The sequence below is a fragment of the Sciurus vulgaris genome (genome assembly GCF_902686455.1).
Source record: "Sciurus vulgaris genome assembly, chromosome: 1".
NCBI classification, from domain to species: Eukaryota; Metazoa; Chordata; class Mammalia; order Rodentia; family Sciuridae; genus Sciurus; species Sciurus vulgaris.
Window position 1 is genome coordinate 102,305,278 of NC_136461.1, and position 23,729 is coordinate 102,329,006.

At 35.2% G+C, this 23,729-nt stretch overlaps 1 protein-coding gene across 3 annotated transcripts in view; it reads left to right on the forward strand.

Annotated features, from left to right (window-relative positions):
* Positions 1-23,729, forward strand: part of MAGI3 (membrane associated guanylate kinase, WW and PDZ domain containing 3) — a 272,231-nt gene that overhangs the window by 155,846 nt on the left and 92,656 nt on the right. For all 3 annotated transcript variants that reach the window (XM_079135146.1, XM_079135148.1, XM_079135147.1), the window contains one exon: positions 14,572-14,688. In XM_079135146.1, coding sequence (XP_078991272.1) covers positions 14,572-14,688 — 117 coding nt within the window. Of the gene's footprint in view, positions 1-14,571; positions 14,689-23,729 lie in introns of those variants that run through there.

Consider the following 23,729-nt stretch of genomic DNA (forward strand, 5'->3'; position numbering starts at 1 on the left):
CTCCAAGATCATGGTGTGTTTTAATTCTTAAACAATAAATAAAAAGGAAAAAAAAAGCTTTATTAATCTCTTGAAAAAGGTATACATTTGTTATTTTTTAAAAAAGCTTCTCAAAATAGAAAATTATGAAGATGAGAGTAAAAGTTCTTCAATATCTTTTGCCACTCAGAGATAAACACATTTTAGAATATATTTTTGCATAAGTACATGAGAAATGTGTACCAATTTCACAAATAGCATTGTGCACAGATGCTTTTTAATGTACTAATGCTGTAGCTTCCTGATTTTTGCTTAACAGTGTGTTTAGATATCATCAGTCATTGAAGATGCATTTCATTGTCATTTAATCATAGTTTCCTAGAGTTGGACATTTAAATTCTTATAAATAATGCTGTGATGAACATTCTTTTATATATTTATTTGCACTCGTGTGACTATTACCTTAGTGTAGCTCTTTTTCGGAGGGTACACAAGTGTCTTATTGATACAGATTTTGTATCTTAATGCCGTTCAAGGAAGTGAACCAATTTATACTTCCATCAGCAGTGCATGAAAATACTTCTTGCCTCACATCTCTACCTAGGCTAGATTTTAGTTACTCACTGTGAGCTAAAGGTTCCCAGTGTACAATTCTAATTTCAGATCTTCTCAAACTCCAAGTACTTATAGCCAACAATTTACCTGATTTTTTTCATATTATGTCTGTCACCAACATCTCAAAACAACACATCTCAAACCATAACCTGATTTTCTGCCTTAATTCCCAAACCTCTCCCTTTTCTATTTTCTTTTCTTTAAATTGAACTGACATTTACCTAGTTGCTCAAGTTAGAAGACCTAGAGTGATTTTTTGGGGGGTGGGGTAAGATCTCTCTTTCCCCGAATCATATTGTCAAATCACCAAGGCTTTTGAATTCCACTCACAATGCCAGGTATTCAAATATGAGGAGACAGTGTTTTTATACAATACCAGTTTTCAAAAGACATGTTTTATTAAAAAAAAAAAAAAAAAAACCTTTGATTAGAAAGTAAGAGTCTAAACTTTTAAGAATATAATCAAATTTCTACTTTTAATACTTAATTCCACCTATACTTAAAATGATTTAGAAATACAGCTTTTCCCACTGTTGCATGCAAAAAAATGTTTAAACTCTGCAGCCTATTTTTGGGAGTTCATCAACACTGAAATGACTCATCTAACAGTTTTCCAGATCATCTCCTCCATTCCATACAGGTTCTTGGAGACATTGTATTGTTTGGAAATGCAGCTTTTTTATTCCCATTTTCCTTGGTGTATATTCATAATCCCACAGACTAAACATACTTTTTTCAAGTGATCATTGGAAGGTTGCTGGATGGTGACATCTAACACAGGAAACTGTAAACTAATATCCCAAGGAATAATTACTAAATCTTCTCATTTTGCTGCTTCTGTGCTGCCTCTTCTTTTTCCTCTTACCAGTCATGTCAGATTTTCTCTTGAAGCAATTGTTGTAGGTTCAGGCTATCATGTCTATTCCAGATAGTACTCTGCTTTTTTAAAATAAAATACTTCATAGGCCATTCTTTAATCTGAGATTATCTAAATTTCAAATTTAAGATGGCTTCCTCATCTAAGGATAGTTTTGGGTATTAAAAAACTTCGACATATGTACTGTGAATCTCAAATCCATCTCCTTTTTTACTACCACAGTGAATTTGAATCATCTTGGATGGTGAGATTGTATGCCCATCACTATTCTTGACCCTTTTCCCTGTATATTCTCCACTTGGTTACCTTTTTATTATGCCAACCTAGTCTTGTTACTTTTTTAAAGACTTAAACTTATTCTGAACTACTTTTTCCATGTACCTAAATTACATTTGGCTCTTACCATTAGTGCATCATGGACTCTCCAGCTCCATGCAGAGGACATACAGACTGTATTTAGCTATTCAGATGTCTGAGGTGGTAGAGGGTAGGAAGGGAGCTAAAGCCAAGGGCAGCTACATTTTGGGAATCTTTTTTTCTCTTTGAATTTTTCTGTATCCAGTTCCTAGGTATTAATTTTTTTTCCTATTATGGGATTGGCGGTTGGTGATTTCATTTGATTCCCTTTGCTTCAGAGTAAACTGATAGTGAATTAATAGGTCACCCAGTTACAACTCATACACTTTCGGTTTGTAGATCAACATGTACCATTCCACTCTCAGTTACTGTGTTCTGCAGCTTTGAAGTAGCTGGGCCTACTGACATTACACTTCTGGTTAAGAGCCTTGGACAGAAAGTAAAATAACTCTCCTTTTCCAGTTCCTCCTTCATTTTGCTCTGACCTCTCATGACCCCACATAAGCCAGGGATGTCATTGCAGCCTTCCAGATATTTTCCACTCAGAGTCTGCAAAATATGCTGGGCTTATTATGGGCTAGAGCATTAATTGTCACCTCTAGCATTCTCTCAGTGTGGTCCAATTTGTTTTTTATTTTTTGGATACTTGAATGGACAGAGATTAACTTTTTCTCTTCTGTTTTTCATAGTATCTCTGCATTTTGGTGTACATTGGAGAGAGGGCTTTTTGTAAAATGACTTCTATTTAAGTCATGTTGCCTAGTGGACTCTCTTACAGTTCTTGAGCTGATACTTTACATAACTATATTTTGTTTTTTTAATTCATTTTATTTTATTTATTTTCCCCATTTTTATTTTTACAGACTGCATTTTGATTCATTGTACACAAAAGGGGTACAACTTTTCATTTCTATGGTTGTATACAATGTAGATTCACACTATTCTTTGTAATCATACATGTACATAGGGTAATAATGTCTGTCTCAGTCCACTATCTTTCCCCCTCCCCATAACTATATTTTGTAAGCATAATTTTAAAATACTTTTCATTGTGTTGATTAAACACAGAGATTAGAAGTAAATGGGTAATACTTAAATTTTTTGTTTGTTTAGTGAGTGTTGACTCTTCCTGGAGTCAGATTACTTTTGGTGTGTAATATAATTTGGGGGACCTTTAACTATCTGCTTTAGAAAATATTTAAGAATTATCACAAACCCCCCACTTTTTTTTTTTTTTTTTTTTTTTTTTGATACCAGGATTCGAACCCAGGGGTACCTAACCACTGGACCACATCTCCAGCCCTTTCTACATTTTTTATTTAGAGACAGGATCTCACTTAGTTGCTTAGACCTCGCTAAGTTACTGAGGCTGTCTTTGAACTCAGGATCCTTCTGCCTCAGCATCCCTTGCTGCTGGGATTACAGGTGTGTGCCACTGAGCCCAGCCATAGTTTTAAAAGCTACTAGAAAAAAAGATCCTCCTAAATTGTTCCTATAATAGTGGTTAATTATATCATCCTACTGCCTGAACCCAGAAGTTAAGATTGTTTACATAATGAGACCATTTAAAATATAGTATGACTTCCTAATGTTCATCTTTTTGTAAGATGAGACTTGTAATCAAATACATCTGTATTCCTCTTCAGCTCTGTCTTTATCAGCTGTTGTAATGAAATATCCAGTAACACACTGTCCACTTCATGTCCTGGGCATTCTGTTGAAGCACATAACTTTGGTTTGCAAAAGACTACTGAATCCATTTATTCCGTTTTCAGAGAAAATGACAGGGCACAATAGATGACTTTGTACTCTCCTGTCAAAAGGATGAAGCATTAATACTATGACTCAGTTATTGGTGTGCCAACCAGGCATTGGTTATCTGGCATTATGACAGGTTTGTTAATGATTCCTGATGTGAGTGTCACAAAGAAAAAAAATTGTAAATAGCCTCAGGGTTGCACTTTTAAAATACTGAGTTGTTTTTTCTTTCTTTCTTTCTTTCTTTCTTTCTTTCTTTCTTTCTTTCTTTTTCTTTCTCTTTCTCTTTCTTTCTTTCTTTCTCCTTTTTTTCTTTCTCTCTTTCTTTCTGCCTTCCTTCCTTCCTTCCTTCCCTCCCTCCCTCTCTTTCTTTCTGTCAGTAGTAAATTTACATAATCCCATCAAAAAATTCAGGAAAGGACCCAGTTTTGATTATTTATTCCTTATGTTTTTACTCTGTTCTCTAAGAAGGTTCCATTTTACTTAGTTCTTGCAGATATGACTTTTTTATTTTTTTGGTGCTGGGGATTGAACCCAGGGTCTTATGCATGCAAGGCAAGCACTGTACTGAGCTACATCCCCAATTCCAGATATGACTCTTTAAGATAAATTAATTGTGATTTTGTTGTATCTTATCTCAAACGATGATTTTCAAATGTAGTTTTAATTCTGTAGTTCATAATTGAGAGTTCTAGTTACAAGAAACGGGGCTGCAGTTTAACCTAGGTATGGTGAAAAATAATACGTATTTTAAAGACACCTAAAGGAAAACTTACTCATATCATGTCAGACTCATATACAACTTAAGGAAGTTTTTCTTCATTTTGGTCTACTAGGTCAGGCCTCCTTTTCCACTAATGACCTTAAGGGCACATTTTTGAAAACATGGTTTCTAGTTTGTTTGTTTTTTCCTTATTGTAGTAATAAATTTACATTCTTAAAAACACAAGAACTATGAAGGAAAACTAGAGCTATCACTTTCAAAAGTCACCTGACAACCCTCATGCAATAATACTTTAAGTACTATTCAGTATTTAAGTACAACTTTGTCTGATATAGACCCCTTATTTTTAAAATTTGGGTATTTTCAAATATGTTTCTGTTTGAATTCACACTGAAAAGCCTGTTTTATAACCTGCTTTTCCTCATTTAAAATATAACATAAACATTTGACTGCATTGTTACATATTGAAGCCTTGCTTTTAATGATGTTTCTTTTTAAAAAAATTTTTTTGTAATTGTAGATGGACAGAATGCCTTTATTTTATTTGTTTATTTCTATGTGGTACTGAGGATCGAACCCAGTGCCTCACATATGCCAGGCAAGTGCTCTACCACTGAGCTATAGCCCCAGCGTCTTAATGATGTTTCTTAGTGAAAGGATTTCTGCGTCTTTATGAACCAAAGTAAAAGTAGTTTTTTTAAGATGAATTCATATAGCAGTTGCATTATTTAAAATTTCATATGTGTGTGTGTATGTAAGACAAGTGTTTACTTAGCACCATGCTAGGTTTTTTGTTTGGTTGGGTTTTTTTGTTTTTTTTTTTTTTTAAGAGAAGGAAAAAATTACTTTGGCTCATGATTTCAGAGGTTTTGTCCATCATCAGCCAACTCCATGGCTCTGGGCCCAAGATGAGGCAGAACATCATGGCAGGAATGGCATGGTAGAAGAAAGTGGCTCAGGACATGACAACCAGAAAGCAGAGAGAGAACTATGCTAAATATTTTGGAGGATACAGAACTGAACAAAGCCTAGTTTCCATCTTCACATACTTAAGATCCATCAAGGAAGCAAACATGTATTCCAGTGTTTGGAGAATAGCACCACCAGCAGCAGAGCCAAACACAAGGCCTTAATGTGTACTCCAGAGTTCTGGGTCTTAGCTTCAAAGTGCAAGAGGGCAAGTAGTCAGTTGAGCAGGACTTCTGCTCTAATAATATTAAAATGCTCACAGAACTGATAAGCACGAGGTAGAACATATACAAAACTGAAACCATTAAGGGAAACAGTTGTGTGTGGAGGTTAGAAGGGACAGGCCTGGCATAGCTGCCTGAGAATGATGAATGAACAAACGTGAATATACATATAAACACACAACATTTTTCTCTGGGGTGCCAACTCTTTCTGTACCACTCATCCCTGGTCATGAGTCAGAAGGGTTTTCAGGGAAATAATTGTTATTTGTGAATACAAATTGTTATTGTAAATAGAAAACCTTCCTGGGGATATATAAGGTGTATAGCAGGAGACTTAACCTTAAAATTCAGCAATGTAGGATCCAGGACAATAGCCTATGAAGGTTGGACTACTCTTGTTTTAACATGTACTGTTGCCATAATTTTCAGTATAGACAAAGACTGGAACCCCCATTAGCAGACTTTGTTCCAACTAGTAAGGTACCTACAATATTAAGCAGAAGACAACAATGAGGCTCCATTGCTTCTGCCTATTTTTTCAAAGTGCAAGTTGGAAGAGTACTAAAAACTGATTAGTTTTAAGAACTTAAATGGCTTGAGAGATTCCCAGGGTTTTTAATATTTTTCACACTTGGGACTGGATAGGAATTTAATTATATAAATTATTTTGAAAATTATTACATTTCTGTTTGCCTGTAATGAGTGTGGCATACTTAGAGAATTATGTAGATATGGGTCTTCTAAATTTATGACCTTGAGTATACTCTTATAGGTAGATGATAGAGTAGAAATAATTAGATGACAATATAGAAGACAGAGATGACTAGAAAGAATATGTGCATAGTTGTTAGCTTACAGCAATTATGAAGGGCTTTCATGTCAGAGCTGTGTTAGTTGATGTTCTTTTGAATTGTTGTTACAAAGTTCTGCTCAACGGACTGGTCCTGGGAACTCTTGTTCTAGTTTGTGTGAATTCTACCTCATTTTCTAAGGGCCAGCTATACTGAATATCTCTCAGTTCCTCTACCCACTATGTTCTTTCCCATTGCAAGTATGTACCTATGCCTGTCTTATCCCTCTTCCAATGCTCCCCTGCCCACTTCTCCCTGGCTAGCTCCTGTGTTTCCTTCAGGTTCTAGCTCCACTTTTTTTTGTTGTTGTTGTTTTTGTTGTTGTTATTGTTTTGTTTCCCCCTAGTGCTAGGAATTGAACCCAGGGCCTTGTGCTTGCGAGGCATGCACTATACCAACTGAGCTATCTCCCCAGCCTCTAGCTCAACTTTTGCCCAGTGAAATCTTACTTGAATGCTTAAGATCTAGGTTACACATTCCCACAGTGCTTTGTACTGATTCTTTTTAATGCCTCCGTGTTTGAAATTTCTTCATTAATGTTCATCTTTTCTGTGAGACTTAAACTCTGTTTGGGCTCATTAACTGCTTTCCCCCATGTACCTACTAATCAGGATTCAGAAATGACTAGATGTGACTATTTCATGGAAAGGTAGGCTCGTAGGAAACAGCTTGTAAGCTTATTCACGAGAAGAAATTAATCACAAGTCACACAAACATGTATACAGAGACACATACATTCTAGCATAGTGCTTCCACTGCACAGTGCATGTTTTGAAGCCAGAAGGACTGGGTTCACCTGCCAGCTCTACTGCTTATTAGCAGTGTGACCTTGGCCAAGTTATTTAACCTCTGTACTCTTAGTTTCTGACCTGTAAAATGGGGATAATAATAACATCCAAAGGTTGTCATGATGAGTGAGTTTAAATAAATAGATTAATGAATATGCTAATAATAATAATTCTAAAATAACAGTGTTCCTTTTTTTAAAATTTCTCATTCTCATTCACATACCTTCTTCCCAGGTTAAGGGTTTGGTGTTTTTTTTTCCCCCCTACTCTAGGCTTGTTATCCCCAGTGGAGCCAGAACCAACAGATTTAAATGGTTAACTTAGCTTTATTGTGTATTTGAATAAGCTAGATATCATTTTGTGAATACATTTAAAAATATTAATAAGGAGCAACAGTGTTTAAGGAATTGGCATAATAAACTATAATGAAAAGCTACTTTTAAAGATTTATATAAATTTTAAGATTTATAGGAGATTACTTCTTTAATAAATTTTACAGTATTTTGGCAATCAAAATCAGTTTCATTTTTTAAGAAACAGCTGAAGATATAATTATGTAGAGACTATTAAAGAGTAATATATTATTTAAATGCTTACTGTCTTCTAAATTTTTATGTATTCAAGGATAGAGAGGGTCATGTGAACAGTTAAAAATACAAAATTAAGCTGATTCATTCCTTCCTTGTGCCAGGTACCTAGACTAAGTCTATTAACATAAATCAAGCCTAACCCTCCAGTTGGCCAACATTTATGTTTAACAATGTATATGATGGTTTTTGATAACTTTTTTTTAGCTTTTAATTTTTTACAGACTGCATTTTGATTCATTGTACACAAATGGGGTACATCATTTCCTCTCTATGGTTGTACACAATGTAGATTCATACCATTTGTGTAGTCATACATGTACATAGGGTAATGATGTCTGTCTCATTCCACCATTTTTCATACCCCCTCCCTCTCATTTCCTTCTACGTATTCTAAAGTTCCCCCATTATTCTCTCATTCCCCACTCCCCTACCCCCATTATATATCATTCTCCACTTATCAGGGAAAACATTTGACCTTTGGTTTTTTGGACTTGGCTTATTCCACTTAGCATGATATTCTCCAATTCCATCCGTTTATTTGCAAATGCCATAGTATTATTCTTCTTTATGGCTGAATAGGATTCCATTGTATATATATAATATATTTTGTACCACAGTATATTTTACTATAGAATGTCTAGATGTGATTATTTAGAAGAGCCTTGTAAATATATTGACAAGTGGACTATAGTTTGCTTTGCTTTAGGGACCTTCTGCCTTGAGCCAAGGAGCCAATCTGATGTTAGGCCTGTGTAACTTTCTCATCACTTTCATGGAGCCTCCCCTTACTGTTGCAGAGCTCATGAAGGAGAGAAAGCACTGAGATACACTGTTCTTCTAAAGCATGGTCTAATAAGAAATGAATAATTAATAATATTAGTTGTATCAAGTTATATTTTATATATATATATATATATATATGTGTAAGTTGTAGATGAACAAAATACCTTTACTTTATTTATTTGTATGTGGTACTGAGAATCCAACCCAGTGCCTCACATGTGCTGGGCAAGGACTCTACCGCTGAGCTATAACCCCAGTCCCTCGAGTTACCATTTAATGAATAGTTTATTTATTTGGGGGGGGTGGGTACTGGGTACTGAACTCAGGGGCACTCATTCTCTAAGCCACGTCCCAACCCTATTTTGTATTTTACTTAGAGATAGGGTCTCACCGAGTTGCTTAGTGCCTCACTGTTGCTGAGGCTGGCTTCAAACTGAGATCCTCCTCCCTCAGCCTCCTGAGCTGCTGGGATTACAGAAGTGTCCACTGCACTCGGCTACTGAATAGTTTATTGAAGTCACTAGGTTGTCTTTTGGACATCAGGGTAAGAAAGAGAACTGGGACATGATTATTTCCTTTGAGGAAAAGAGTTTTTAAATTTTATAGCACCTACAGATATGGTTTCAAGGCTAGAGATTTCCAAAAGAAAAAATTATGTAAAGAAGTTCTTATGGATATACAGAATGCTGTGATCTGCTCCGTTTCTTAAAGGGTCTGTGTGCTTTCTAGCTTAAAAGAGCTCACGATCATCACACAGTTGCACAGTGCTAAGTAGACTTTAGGAAATAAACATGGGAGATCTTCCTTTTAAAGGTCAAACCTCAAAAATAGCTAAGATGCTTCAGAGAGCACAAAAGCATTTAAGTTTGTGTTGGGAGCAAGAGCAACAAGAAGGTAGGCTCAGTGTCTGAAGAATGGCAGTGGTTTATAAGCAGTGTCAGAGAATCCCATTCTTATTTTGCTTCTACTGTAATCTTGAAATGTCAGAATTAGTCTTCCAACAGTCAAAGGTAAAATAAACAACTGGAAACAGGAGAAATTAAACAAACAAACAAACAAAAAGATGAAAAGATGGTAAGAGTATCATTCACTTTAAGTGGATTTGCACTTTCAAGACAAAAAAGTTGCTTCCCAGCTGCTAAAGGGACTCAAGATCTCATCAGGATCTCAGGATTACTGACAATATTATAATTATATATATATATATTTTTTTTTCAAAATCTTGGAGAATGTGGGAAGTACCAGGAGACTAAAGAGAAACAAATATGTCCCAGTTTCCCGAAGAAGTAGATTGTGAAAACCAAAGTCCAATTCTCAAACATAAAAACTAAAATGTGGCAAAATTTGAAGAGTTTATTTTTTAAGTGTTTAGAAGAGAATAGAATGATCACCATGATTTAGTGTTAATTTATAAGAATAAGACATGCCAAACTGACTTAAGTTGTTTTACTTTTATAATTACTACTGTAATAGAGAATAGTAAAGACATATGTTGTATCTTGACTTTAACAAGTAGTTGACAAAGTCTCCTGGACTCTCCTTGTGAAAAAGATGATGAAATACGGGTAATTGGATTGATTTAAAGATGTTTGCATGGCCATGCCAGTACCAGAATGCCCAGGGTTTATCCAAATAATAGCCAGTTATTCTATACACTGATTCTGCAAAGAAAATTGGTGGTGATGTTAATTTGCATATATTCAGAAAATATGGATTTGTAGGTCTGAGTTCTTTTCGAAGAATTAAAATTTTGGTGATACTTGATATATGTGGATTTATGCATGATTGAGATTTTGATTATATACTTTTTCCAAGCCACGCTATATTTGTAAGATATATAGATCTATTTTTAAGTTTCATAAATCACTTTGAACTTATAAATCACTTTGAAGTCAAAGAATAACCTTAACACTCAAAGGAAAGGCTGACTAGATAAGAATGCTAACATTATGGAGAATCTGACTTGTTGGGGTTTAATAACAACTACATTGACTGGACAGAGTGGCGACTCAGGAGGCTGAGGCAGGAAGATCACTAGTTCAAGGCCAGCCTGAGCAACTTAGTGAGATTCTGTCTGAAAATTTAAAAATGAACAAAAGGGCTGGGAATGTAGCTCGGTAATAAAGCACCCTGGTTTCAATCTCCAGTACTGGGGAGTTGGGTAAACAACTATATTAGCTCCAAGGAGATGTTTTTTATACCCTTGAAATCTCAAGTTTCTGGGAACTAACCCTAAACAAGAGGTAGAATTTTATTATATAGAGTTAATGTTTCTTTTTGGCCTTCGGGTGATCCTCCAGTCAGCTCTCTATTCAGGATATTTAAACTCTTTTTAAAAAATAAAATAAAAAGGACTGGAGTTGTGACTTAGTGGTATAGCACTCACCTCGCATGTGTGAGGCACCAGGTTCAGTTCTCAGCACTGCATATAAAAGTAAATAAAAGTAAAGTTTCACCAATGACTAAGAAATAAAAAAAAATACAAATTCCCTGAAATCATATGAAAGAAGAAACCATAATATTCTGTCCCTTAAGAAATTGTTTTGGTTTCTTGAGACAAGGAGGTCCCTGATGTCTGCTACATCCTACATATTTTACTATTATTCATCTAAAAGAGTATCAACTTCTGTACTAATATCATAATTGATATTTCATTGAAACTTACACTATTTTGTCTCCAACGTCAAAAAAGTAATGACTTTTTAATAGTTGCACATTTTGTTTTATTTATTTTTATTTTTTATTTTTATTCTTTTGTGGTGCTGGGGATTGAAACCAGGGTCTTGCACATGCTAGGAAAGTACTCTACCTAGCATGTGCACCCCAGCCCAGTTATTTATTCATTCATTTACTCCCTTCCTTCCTTCCTTCCTTCCTTCCTTCCTTCCTTCCTTCCTTCCTTCCTTCCTTCCTTCCTTCCTTCCTCCCTCCCTCCCTCCCTCCCTCCTTGATCAAACTCAGGACCTTACTCAAGCTAGGCAAGAACTCTACCACTGAGCTATATGCCCAGCCCCTGATCACACATTTTATTTTTATATTTTAAAATTTCTATTTTTATTTTTTAAATTGTAGATGAACACAGTACCTTTATCTTATTTATTTATTTTTATGTGGTGCTGAAGGATTGAACCCAGTGCCTCACATGTGATAGGCAAGCACTCCACCACTGAGCTAGAACCCCAGCCCCTTTATTATACATTTTAAATAAAATATCACATTTTAAAATAAAAATTTCTGTCATCCTTTTCTTTGCAACTATTCATCTAAGCATTGATCTAGAATCTCAGAAGATAAAAGTAAAAAACGTTATGATTCCAGCCTTGATAGTGATGGGTATTATTCTTTAAATTTAGGTCTTTCTATTTTAACTGACCTCAAGATCTCATAGGCCCTTAAAACAAGAATTGGGTTGTTTTAACTCCATTCATCCTAAGAGACCCATTATACTATATAATTTGTGATTTCAGATTTTATTGTGGCTCTATCTTTTAATTGTATCTAAGTTAATGGCTGTTATTTTTATAGATTAAAATCCAGTCTGGCCTTTTAGCATTTTATAGTTACCTCTAAGTTATACCATATCTTAAAACTTTAAATTAAAAATAAAAAGGAAATCATGGGGCTGGGTTTGTGACTCAGTGGTAGAGTGTTCGCTTAGCCTGTGTAAGGCACTGGGTTCAATCCTCAGTACCACATAAAAACGAATAAATAAAATAAAGTTATTGTGTCCATCTACAACTAAAAATAAGAAAAATCATGAGTTTGACTAAGTGTTGATTCAGTCCACCCCCCCACCCCCACCCCGTACTGGCAATTGAATCTAATCTAGGGTCTCACACATGCTAGGGAAGGAAGTGCTCTACCACTGAGCTACAACACCAGTCTCATTTTGTCTTCTTTAATCGAAGAGGTTTAACCTTTGTCCACATTGTTTTCCTGAAAATATGTCCAATAATAGATTTTTGGATATTGGAGCCTATGTTGTTATTTTAAATGGGAAAAAAAACCAATGATGCATTCTTTTTCCATTCAAAAACTCTAACCAAATTTCTCCAAATATCACACTTTTAAGCACCAATAGCAACTCACCAGAGCTTTTGTGTAATATTTACAAAGCTTTTGAGATAGTCTAATCTATTTTTGGAGGGGAGGGGAAATGGTACTGGGGATTGAACTATATCCCTATCCCTTCATATTTTTTATTTTGAGACAGGGTCTCATTAAATTGCCAGGCTGGCCTTGAACTTGTGGACTTCCTGCCTCAGACTCCCAGTTACTGGGATTACAGACCTGTGCCACCACACCCAACTTTCTTCCCTGATTTTTAAAGTACTTAATGAAGTCTTTATTAGATAAATTTTGTTCAGTAAGCAATCAGACTGTAAGTATTACGAATTTGGTTTTTCTTCTACATGGCAATGAACAAATACTGTAATATAAACAAAGAAAGAAATATACAATTTTATCTAAGACTTCAGCTAATAGGACCCCTAAATGATTGACAGAAGCAACTTCTGGGATTCTTCTATGTTCATTCCTATAAATACCTTTCAAATTTATTTCCTTCAATCACAAAGGTTAGCTCCTTCCTCAGTGTCTGTTTTTAGCAAGGTGAAAGATGGAGTTGTGGTTTGTGTTTATTTGTCTAAGGTCTGAATGTTATCTTTAAACTTTAGAAACACTGATTTCCTGTGTATATTAACACTGTCCCACATAGAGTATGTTTTTATTCACATATGTAAGAAAGGAGCAAAAGAAAAGGTTAGAAATGTAATGTTATGGGAGAATAATTAGAATGAACTGGTTTATAGTAACTTTTTGGTTTATCTAACGTCGTCAAAAATGTGTTGTTCCAAATAAAACAGAGTATAGTTTATCAACTAGTCATTTCTTTACTGAGATTATCTATTTTGTCTTAATATTGATCTTTTCTTATTATCTTAAGCTGTGTCCCATAAGCAGTGTTGAGACTGCTTTGATTTCTGTTTTTAAGTTCAACACTTGCTCTAAGTTCACTGCCGTGAGATTTCCACAATCCTTTGTTTGCTATTTCTTTGAGACCCCTAATATTCCTCTATCTCTCATTTTCCCTACAAAGAAAATCTTTGATTCTATTATTTATTCACACTGTCAATAATAGTCAAGCAAGTGGACTATTCAGTCTAGTGACAGGCAGAAGACCCTGAGATGGGGCCCAGTTTTGGCCTTTTCACAGAGAGAAAGATGGTACTATAAGTGGAGCACTGTAAGTGAGGAGGCTAAACAGGAATGCTGATCTGATTTACATTTTACATCTCACTGGCTTCTGTGTTGAGGGGTGGGGCAGGAAGGAGATAAAAAGTACTTGGAGACTGATTAGAAACTGTTGAGAAATGATGGCGACTTAGATTAGGATGGCATTAGTGGAAATGGAGAGCAATGGGATATGTTTTGGAGATACAGCTGACAAAGTAGCTATTTGATTGGATTATAGGGGATGAAAGTGAAAAGGAGAAATCAAGGATGACTTCTAGATTTGGGGCTTGTTCTACCAGTTGATGGTGGTGTTATATTCTAAGGGAAAACAGGGAGAGGAAAATAGTGCTGTAGGGTGGAAGTAAGAGTTCTATTTTGACTGAAATTCGAGGTGCTTATTTGAAACTTCCAAATATATCTACAGTGTATATGAATAAGTTCGATGTGTTTGGAGTTTGGTGAGATAGGTCAGGGATAGAGACATGATATGAATTTGGAAACTTGTGGTATGTAGATGGTATTAAAAGCCATGAGACAAAATGAAATTACATTGATACTTGTAATATTCTCTGACCTATACCTTCTTCTCATACCATGTAAAATTCTCATACCATGTAAAATTCTACTCACATTATATTGTAGGTATATAATTTAATTATACTACCTATAATAATTTGATATTATTTCTTTTTAGTAAAATATTCTGATTTCTTTTTCCTGTTTATAATTAGTTAGTTTATAGGTAGTCAGTCCTTAGCTTCTGTATTTAAATGAACATCTAACATTTGTGTGTTTTGTTTTCTCTTTCTTTTTTCTTGTAGGCAAAGTAATTAATAAAGATTTGCGACATTACTTGAGTCTTCAGTTTCAGAAAGGATCAATTGACCACAAACTGCAGCAGGTGATCAGAGATAATCTCTACTTAAGAACCATTCCATGTAAGTATGTAATGGAATAAAAGAAACGAGGCAGGAATATCCTTGCTTGACTAATTAAACATCTAGAAATAATTCAGAATACAGTGTCTCAGATATATTGTAAAGACCAAGTTGGGGATAAGAATGAAACAAAAATTGAATAAGGAAAAACTTTCAGAGAACTTTAGGGGTTTGGTTTTTAAAAGTAGATAGAAGACTCTACATTGTAGCTTTTCAAAAAGTGATGACTAGACTTTATGTATTTGCATTGTTAACTAGATTTTATTTCTGTAAATCAAGTTTTAAAGCCTACGTAAGACTTTTTAGCTCTCCGTATCTTGTACCCTGAAGGATTTTATTAGAGTGTAAGTAGATTTAAAACCTACCTCTTTCCCAATGAGGACAAAGGGAAAAAAGGAAGATGCACAAGTTGCCTCTTTGTGGTACTCCATTCTGAACTGTTATCTAGCTCTTGATTTAATGGCTTTCAGAGGATCTGATTATTTTATTGGTGTGTTGTTTATTTGTAAACACATATAAGAAACACATATGCTTAAGTTTTGGATTTAGTTAGTGCTGGTCTAGGGAAAGAATAAAAAGTAAAAAACCATAAATAATAAAGGGCACGTAAGGGTGTTCTTCATTTTCCTTTTTAGTATATATGTAACTCCTTGTGATAGCTTTCATAATGGTTCTGGAACTCTTCATTTTTTTTCTTACTGTTTAATTTTATACAATTCCAGTATGTCACCAGAGTTTCTAATTATGTATTCAAAATGTATATTCCTCTATTCCTCTTCACTTCCTTAGACCCTTACCTTTTCTTGCTTGGAATATTTTTCTTTTTCTTTCCTTTCTTCCTGCCTCCACCTCTTTTTGTGAAAAACAACAAATAGCATCATATAGTGCCAAGTAAAACTGAGTTCAGAATCTTGACTCCAGGATCTTACTCATTGCTTCAGTTAGCCAAGTTACCTAATGTTTCTGAGCCTCAATCTCCATATAGAAATTAAGAATAACATGACTCAGGCTGGGGAGATAGCTCAGTTGGTAAAGTGCTTGCCTTGCAAGCACAAGGCCATGGGTTCGATTCCCAGCACCACGAAAAAAAAAAAAAATGAATAACATGACTCACCTCATATAGTTGTTACCAAAATTAAAATGTAAGCCTGTGTGTACCTAGAGTAGGTACTCCAGCAATTTGTCCCTTGACTCATCCTGCATCCCCTACCTCTCACATCACCTTAGTCCAGTTCATCTTAAAAGTGCATATCTGATTCTGGTCAGTCATTTTCCTTCAAAGATTCCTTCACCACAAGATAAAGCTCAGACTTCTTAGCATGGCATAAAACATTTCTTGTCCTTAAATGACTCCTTGTCTATAATTTCCTTACGTAAGTCTAACTTGGCAAATTTTGGAATTACATCTCTTGACTTCTTCAAAATTTGTTTACCTAATATATCTGTCCATTTTTAAAAATATTTTTAGTTGTACCTTTATTTTGTTTATTAATTTTTTTTTTTTAATGCGGTGCTAGGATTGAACCAGGGCCACATGTGTGCTAGGGAAGCGCTCTACCACTGAGCTCAACCCCAACCCCATTTTTCTTTTTTTTTAATTTTTATTTTTACAGGCTGCATTTTGATTCATTGTACACAAATGGGGTACAACTTTTCATTTCTATGGTTGTGCACAGTGTAGATTCACACTATTCATGTAATCATACATATACAGAGGGTAATACTGTCTGTCTCAGTCTATTATCTTTCCTTCCCCTACTGGCTCCCACCCCATTTTCCTCTACACCATCCAAAGTTCCTTCATTTGTCTCTCCTCCCCACCACCCCACCACCACCCCCTCGTTATGTATCCTCATTCACTATCAGAGAAAACATTAGGCCTTTGGTTTTTTGGACTTGGCGTATTTCATTTACCATATTCTCCAACTCCATCCCTTTACCAGAAAATGCCATAATTTTTCTTTTTCTTTATGGTTAATGTTCCATTGTGTATATATACCACAGTTTCTTTATCCATTCATCAATTGAAGGGCATTTTGGTTGCTTCCACAAAATAGCAATTGTGAATTGAGCAGCTGTGAACCTTGATGTAGCTACATCACTGTAGTATAAACCAAGGAGTGGGATAACTGGGTCAAAAGGTGGAGCCATTCCAGGTTTTTTGAGGAATCTCCATACTGCTTTCCAGAGTGGCTGCACAAATTTTCAACTCCACCAGCAATGTACAAGTGTGCCTTTTTACTCACATCCACGCCAACATTTATTATTGCTTATGTTCTTGATAATAGCCATTCTAATTGGAGTAAGATGAAATCTTAGAGTGGTTTTAATTTGCATTTCTCTAATTAACAGAGATAATGAGCACTTTTTCATATATTTATTGATCACCTGTATATCTTCTTCTGTGGAGTGTCTGCCCAGTTCCTCACCCATTTATTGATTGGGTTCTTTGTATTTTTGGTGTACAGTTTTTTATAAATTTTGGAGATTAGTGCTCTGTCAAAAGTGTGTGTGGAAAAGATTTTCTCCCACTCCATAGGCTCTCTTTTCACTTCTTGATTGTTTCCTTTGTATTGAAAAGCTTTTTAGTTTGAATCCATCCCATTTATTGATTCTTGCTTTTATTTCTTGCACTATGGGGGTCTTGTTAAAGAAGTCTGATCCTAAGCCAACGTGATTGAGATTTCAGGCCTACTTTTTCTTCTATTTGGTGAAGGTCTCAGGTCTAATTCCTAGATCCTTGATCCATTTTGAGCTGAGTTTTGTACAGGGTGAGAGATAGGGGTTTAATTTCATTTTACTACATATGGATTTCCAGTTTTGCCAGCACCATTTGTTGAACAGACTATCTTTTCTCTATTGTATGTTTTTGGCACCTTTATCTAGTATGAGATAGCTATACTTATATGGGTATATCTCTGTGTCTTCTATCCTGTACCATTGGTCTACCTGTCTATTTTGGTTCTAATACCATGCCATTTTTGTTACTGTTGCTCTATAGAAGAGTTTAAGGTCTGGTATTGTGCTACCTCAGGCATCACTCTTCCTGCCCAGGATTGCTTGGGCTATTCTGGGTCTTTTCTTCTTCCAGATGAATTTCATGATTGCTTTCTCTATTTCTTTGAGGAATGTCATTGGAATTTTAATTGGAATTGTGTTAAATTTGTATAGCACCTTTGGAAGTATGGCCATTTTGATAACATTAATTCTGCCTATCCAAGAACATGGGAGATCTTTCCATTTTCTAAGGTCTTCTTCAATTTCTTTCTTCAATGTTTTGTAGTTTTCATTGTAGAGATCTTTCAACTTTTTGATTAGATTGATTCCCAAGTATTTTGTTTTTTTCAAGGCTATTGTGAATGGAGTTGTTTTCCTCATTTCCCTTTCAGATGTTTCATCGCTTAAGAATAAAAATGCTTTAGATTTATGCATGTTGATTTTATATCCTGCTGTTTTGTTGAATTCATTTATTAGGTCTAGAAGTTTTCTGGTGGAGTTTTTGGGATCCTTTAAATATAGAATCATGTCATTGGCAAATAGTGACAGTTTGAGTTCTTCTTTTCCTATTCGTATCCCTTTAATTTCTTTGGTCTGTCTGATTGCTCTGGCTAGAGTTTCAGGGATGATGTTGAATAGAAGTGGTGAAAGAGGGCATCCCTGCCTTGTTCCAGTTTTTAAAGGTAATGCTTTCAGTTTTTCTCCATTAAGAATGATGTTGGCCACAAGCTTAGCATAAATAACCTTTACAATGTTGAGGTATGTTTTGCAATTTCTTCTCAGTGTAATATTTTGTCCTAGAAAGAAGTTACAATTTATTCATAGGGTCTAAACAGCTACAACCTTTTCAGATCTTAACAAGACCTCTTGACTGACTCACACACTGAAATGTCCAGAAACCCCTCTCTGAACTAGAAGCAATGGTAGCAGTTAACACATGAATGGTTACATGGGATCTCCAAATAGCATTCTTTACTAAAAGATTCCAGGTCTCCTTGGAGAAAATTCCTATTTAAGGCCTGGGACAAGAAGAGTTTATGTGAGCTTTAAAACATATAATTGTGCCAGAAAGTATGTAAATACTTAAAAAATTATAGGGGTGTTTCAGAAGAATACAGAAGCCACCTAGCATGGGAATTTAATGACCAAAATCTGAGATGTGAGCAACAAAACAGAGAGCTAGATATTACTAGTGTTTCAGATATTAGACTATATTTAGAACAGGACTATGATCCCTAAGAGAAGAGAAAAGGAGAAAACACACAAAGGAGTCCTGTGATTTCCTAAACTTTCTGCTTAGAGGAACTTTCTGGACCATAGCACAGGAGAGCCCAGGTAGAGTACAGCAGATCCTGAGTTGAGAGGACAGAAATCTGAAGTATCTGGAATTATCACAACATTGTCATTGACAAGACAATTATGAAAAAAAAAAATAGCTCAAGCAATCTTCAAGGGTATCCTTTTAAGTCTGTTGCTGAATACTAAGCTAAGAATATATAAGAACAAATTTCATAAGGTTAGACAATTCTCTGGGAGCTATAAGATTAAAAATTCCCAGAACCCACACAGAGCCAGGAGATATATGAATGCTAACTAGCCTGTGAGGGGAGACCTGTAAGGTACTAGTAGAAATAAAATAGTCATAGATTAAACTCTCCTATGCCCACTTTAACAAAGCTTAATTAGGCAAGACCCAAAAGGATCTGATTAGATTGATATGCATGTAGACTAACTGCCAGAGAAAGAAAGAGGGACAGGGAAAGCGGAGAGAAAGAAAGGAGAAAAGAAATTACTTTTTAATAGAAGACAACAAAATGGAGGCACTGAATAATGTAATATTCACAATGTCCAGCATCTACTCAAAAATCACTAGATATGCAAAAAAGTAGGAAACTGTGATCCACATGACTTTTCTAAAGTCAACTAATAGAAAAAATAAACAGAAATAACATGAAATATCACCATACCAGGAATTTTAGAGTTATAAATATGCTGAAGGATTTAAAGTACAATATTAAAACAATAAAAAGAAAATGAAATATAAAAAGGACTAAATACACTTAAAATTTCACTAGATAGCCTTTACAGCAGATTAGAAACTGCAGAAAAAAAGATCAGTGAATGCAAACACACAGCAATATAAACTAATCCAACTGAAACAGGAGAGACCAAAAAAGTGAACTTATTTTTGAAGCAACCGAATAAACAAGAGAACAAGAACAATTTTTATTTCTGCCTCTGGATTTACCCTCATCATAAACGACACTTTAACAAGATATGAGTAGCATCTGTTTTCAGATAGTGAAATATTGGCACAGCAGGACTATGAGCTGTTCATGTTGACATATGGCACAATATCAAGCCAAAGTGGGGGAAACAGAAAAAACAGTGGCTGCAATTTTTCCAGATTTTATGAAAACTGCAGATCTAAGAAGCTCAATAGACCCCAAGCAGAAGAAGTAAACCACTTCAAGGCACATCATAATCTGTTTGCCAAAAACCAATGATCAAGAGAGAATGTAAATGACTGATGGAGAAAAGAGAAGATATCTTACTAGCAACAGAGCAAAGGACCAGTGCAGGCCTACCAAATAAAATAGTGCAAGCCAGAGTGCATCATCCACCAAGGGACATTTTTAATATGCTGAAAGGGGAAAAAAAAGCCAACATGTATTTCTATATACAATAAAAATATCCTTCAAAAGTAAAATAAATGAATTTTTCAGAAAAACAAAGGTGAGAGAGAGCTGGGACTGGTTCTTGGGTAAAATGCTTTCCTAGCATATGTGAAATTCTGGGTTTCATTACCAATGTTGCCCTCTTCCCCCCACCAAATAAAAGGAATTTTTCAGCAGCAGAAATATTACTATAAGAAATATTAAAAGAAATTCTTCGAGTAGCAGAGAAATGATGCCAAAGCAATAAAACCAAAAGGAAGATATGCAACTTTATAATCATATTTCAATATTCCCTCTTAGCAGTTAATTTAGAAATTAAACAAAAAATCAGAAAGACTAATAGGGCAGTACTTTCATTTTTAAAGGGAGCAGGAATTCTTGGGGATTGAACCCAGGGGCCCTGTACCACTGAGCTATCTCCATTTTATTCCTTAGGTCTTTATTTTGAGACAGGGTCTTGCCTAAATTGGCCAGGCTGCCCTAGAACTTGTAATCCTGCCTCAGGCTCCCACGTAGCTGGAATTACATGTGTGTACACCACACCTCAGTAGGAGCAGTACTTTCAATTAACAGAACACACGTTCTTTTTTAGTATAAATGAAGCACTTTGACATATTTTAAAAATATTTCTGGATCACAAAAAAGACTCAGTAAATATAAGATTTAAATCATACAAAATAAGTTATCTGGCTAGAATGGAATTTAATTAGTAATCAGTGACAGAATGAAAATCTGAAAAATCTCCAAATATTTGGAAATTAAATAGCACACTTCTAAATAACCTGTGCGTAAAAAAAAAATTACCAGGGAAGTTACAAAATATCACTGTATCAATATATGAAAACATATCAAAAATATCAATTTTTAGACTATAGCTAGAGCAGTGTTTAGATGGATACTGATATTAGAAAATAGTGAAGCTCTCAGATCAATGATGGAAGTTTCTACCTTAAGAATGTAAAACAAGAAGAGCAAAGTAAAGTAAAATTAAGCAGAAAGGAAATTTGTAGTAAAGAGCGGAAATTGATGAAATAGAAAACAGAGTAAATCAATGAAATCTAAATTCTTTGAGAGTAATAAAATTGATAAATTTCTAGCCAACTGCTCAGGAAAAAGAGAAAACAGAAATCAGCAATATCAGGAATGAGAGAGGTGGCATCACTAAAAATCCTACAGTATTAAGTGGGTAATAAGGAATATTCTGGATAAATTTATACTAATAAACTTAATAACTTAGATGAAATACACAAATTCCTTGGAAGACAAAACCTACCAATGCTCACTCAAGAAGAAATAGATGACCCAAACAAACTAATTAGAACAACAACAACAACAAAAAAGACCAGCAGAGTAAGCAAAGGGGTAGGGAGAGGGAAGGGAAAGAGAAGATACTAAGGACTGAAATGGAGCAAATTAAATTCCAGACATGAATGATTATGTCAAAATGAACCCCACTATTTTGTATAACCATAATCCACTAATAAAAGCATATTTAAAAATTTTAAAAACCTGAATTTGTAGTTTATAGCTTTCCCATAAAGAAAACTTATTAACCTTGCCCAAAAGGTACTAACAAATTATTCTAGACTTTTGAGAAAGAGAGAATACCAATTCTACACAAATTTTTTTAGGAAATAAATGAGGGAACATTTCTGAACACATTTTTTTTTTTATCTGATCATTATTCTAATTCAAAATCCAGACCAAAAAAAAAATTAAAGTAATATTAGATCAATAAATTTTATGAACATAGATTCAAAAATGTTTAATGATATTTCATCAAATCAATAAATAGTACTGTATAAAGAGATAATATTTTATGACCAAGCAGTGTTTGTTCCAGGAATGTAAGGTTAATATAGCATTTGAAAATTAATACTATAACAGACTACAAAAGAGAAACCATATGATCTTCTCAATAGATGCAGAATAATCATGAAAAAATTCAACTTCCATTCATGATAAAGGTTTTTGGAAAACTAATACACCATTTATTACCTATTCTTTCTTGGCTTTGAATCTATTCTTGTTTTTTTTTTTTTTTCCTGCTTTGGATAACTGGGAACATTTCTCTCCTGCCCTCTGGCACAGTGTTAAGCTTTGTCAGTAGGGGGTGCAGGAAGGATCCTGGAGAAAGAAGAGGATTGTTTTCTTGGTCCAGCCTCTTTCTTTTTGCTCCTGCTCTACAAGGTGATATTCAGCAAACAGCTTCCCAGTGTTAGATTCAGTGCACACTTGCTGAAGGCTGGAGTCCTCTCAGCAGCAAGGTCAGCAACACCTTTGTGTGTGGCTTCCTGAGTTCCACCCGTGTACTTGCTGACTCCTTAGCAGTTTCCTGGTGAATTCTGTGGACCCCAGCTGTCTCCCCAGATTTCAGAAACAGCTCTTGCAAATAGCTTTCCAGTGGGTTTCTGGCAAGTTCAGCCAACATTCCATCTGGTTTTCTGTTAAGTTCAAAATATTCTTTTAGGGCTGAGGATGTGGCTCAGTGGTAGAGTGTTCGTCTGGCACGTAGGAGGACCTGGGTTCAGTCCCCAGTACCACAATAAAACCAAACCAAACAAAACATTTCTTTACCTACCGCAGCCACAAGCATCTTGTTGGTGAATTGCATTGGGACCCCAGGCAGTTAGTTCCCTGCCTCCTAGTCTTGACCCACCAACTGTAAACTAGCTCAGTCCCTAGACATCCCAGCAAGATTCATCATCAGCCTTGGGTGTTGCCACCCCTCATCAATGATGACTAAATCCCAGACTTTGAAAGGTCCCTCACTTCCAAGTTTGTTCCTTCTTTGGGTATTTTCCCTCAGTTCTAGAATGGAGTTCTTGAGAGTCCTCTTTTGTTCATAGTTAATTCCCTCTAAATGGTTAATAATTCTTTAAATTAAATTGTCACTGTTCAGATCACCATGTGATTTCTCTTTCCTGTTGAGATCCTGACTGACACAGATTTGGTACCAAGAGTGGTCATAGGAGTCACCTTCTAAAAAGGGGCTTAGCTCAGTTTTGGTTATGTTCTTGGGCTGAAGCCCAGTGCCAGGTTCCTTTCAATGAGAAGTAGAATGTTTGTAATTCATGACAAGCTGTAGCATCACAATTTAATAAGAGCATTATAAATGGTTAATTGTAAGTGCCAAATGAACCAAGTACCTTGAGAGTCCAAAAGACTGGCGCACTTGACTGTTAGGATGGCTGCAAACACTGTGGTTTGGAGTGAATGTCTTGAATACACCAAGTGATTACAGAGAGAGTACAATAAGATTAAATCAAATGGTTTATTTTTATAAACTAGTAAGCCTTTTAATAACATCTAAAAATTATCTGTACATGTATAGACATTTGATAATAGAAGAACCTCAAAAAAGGG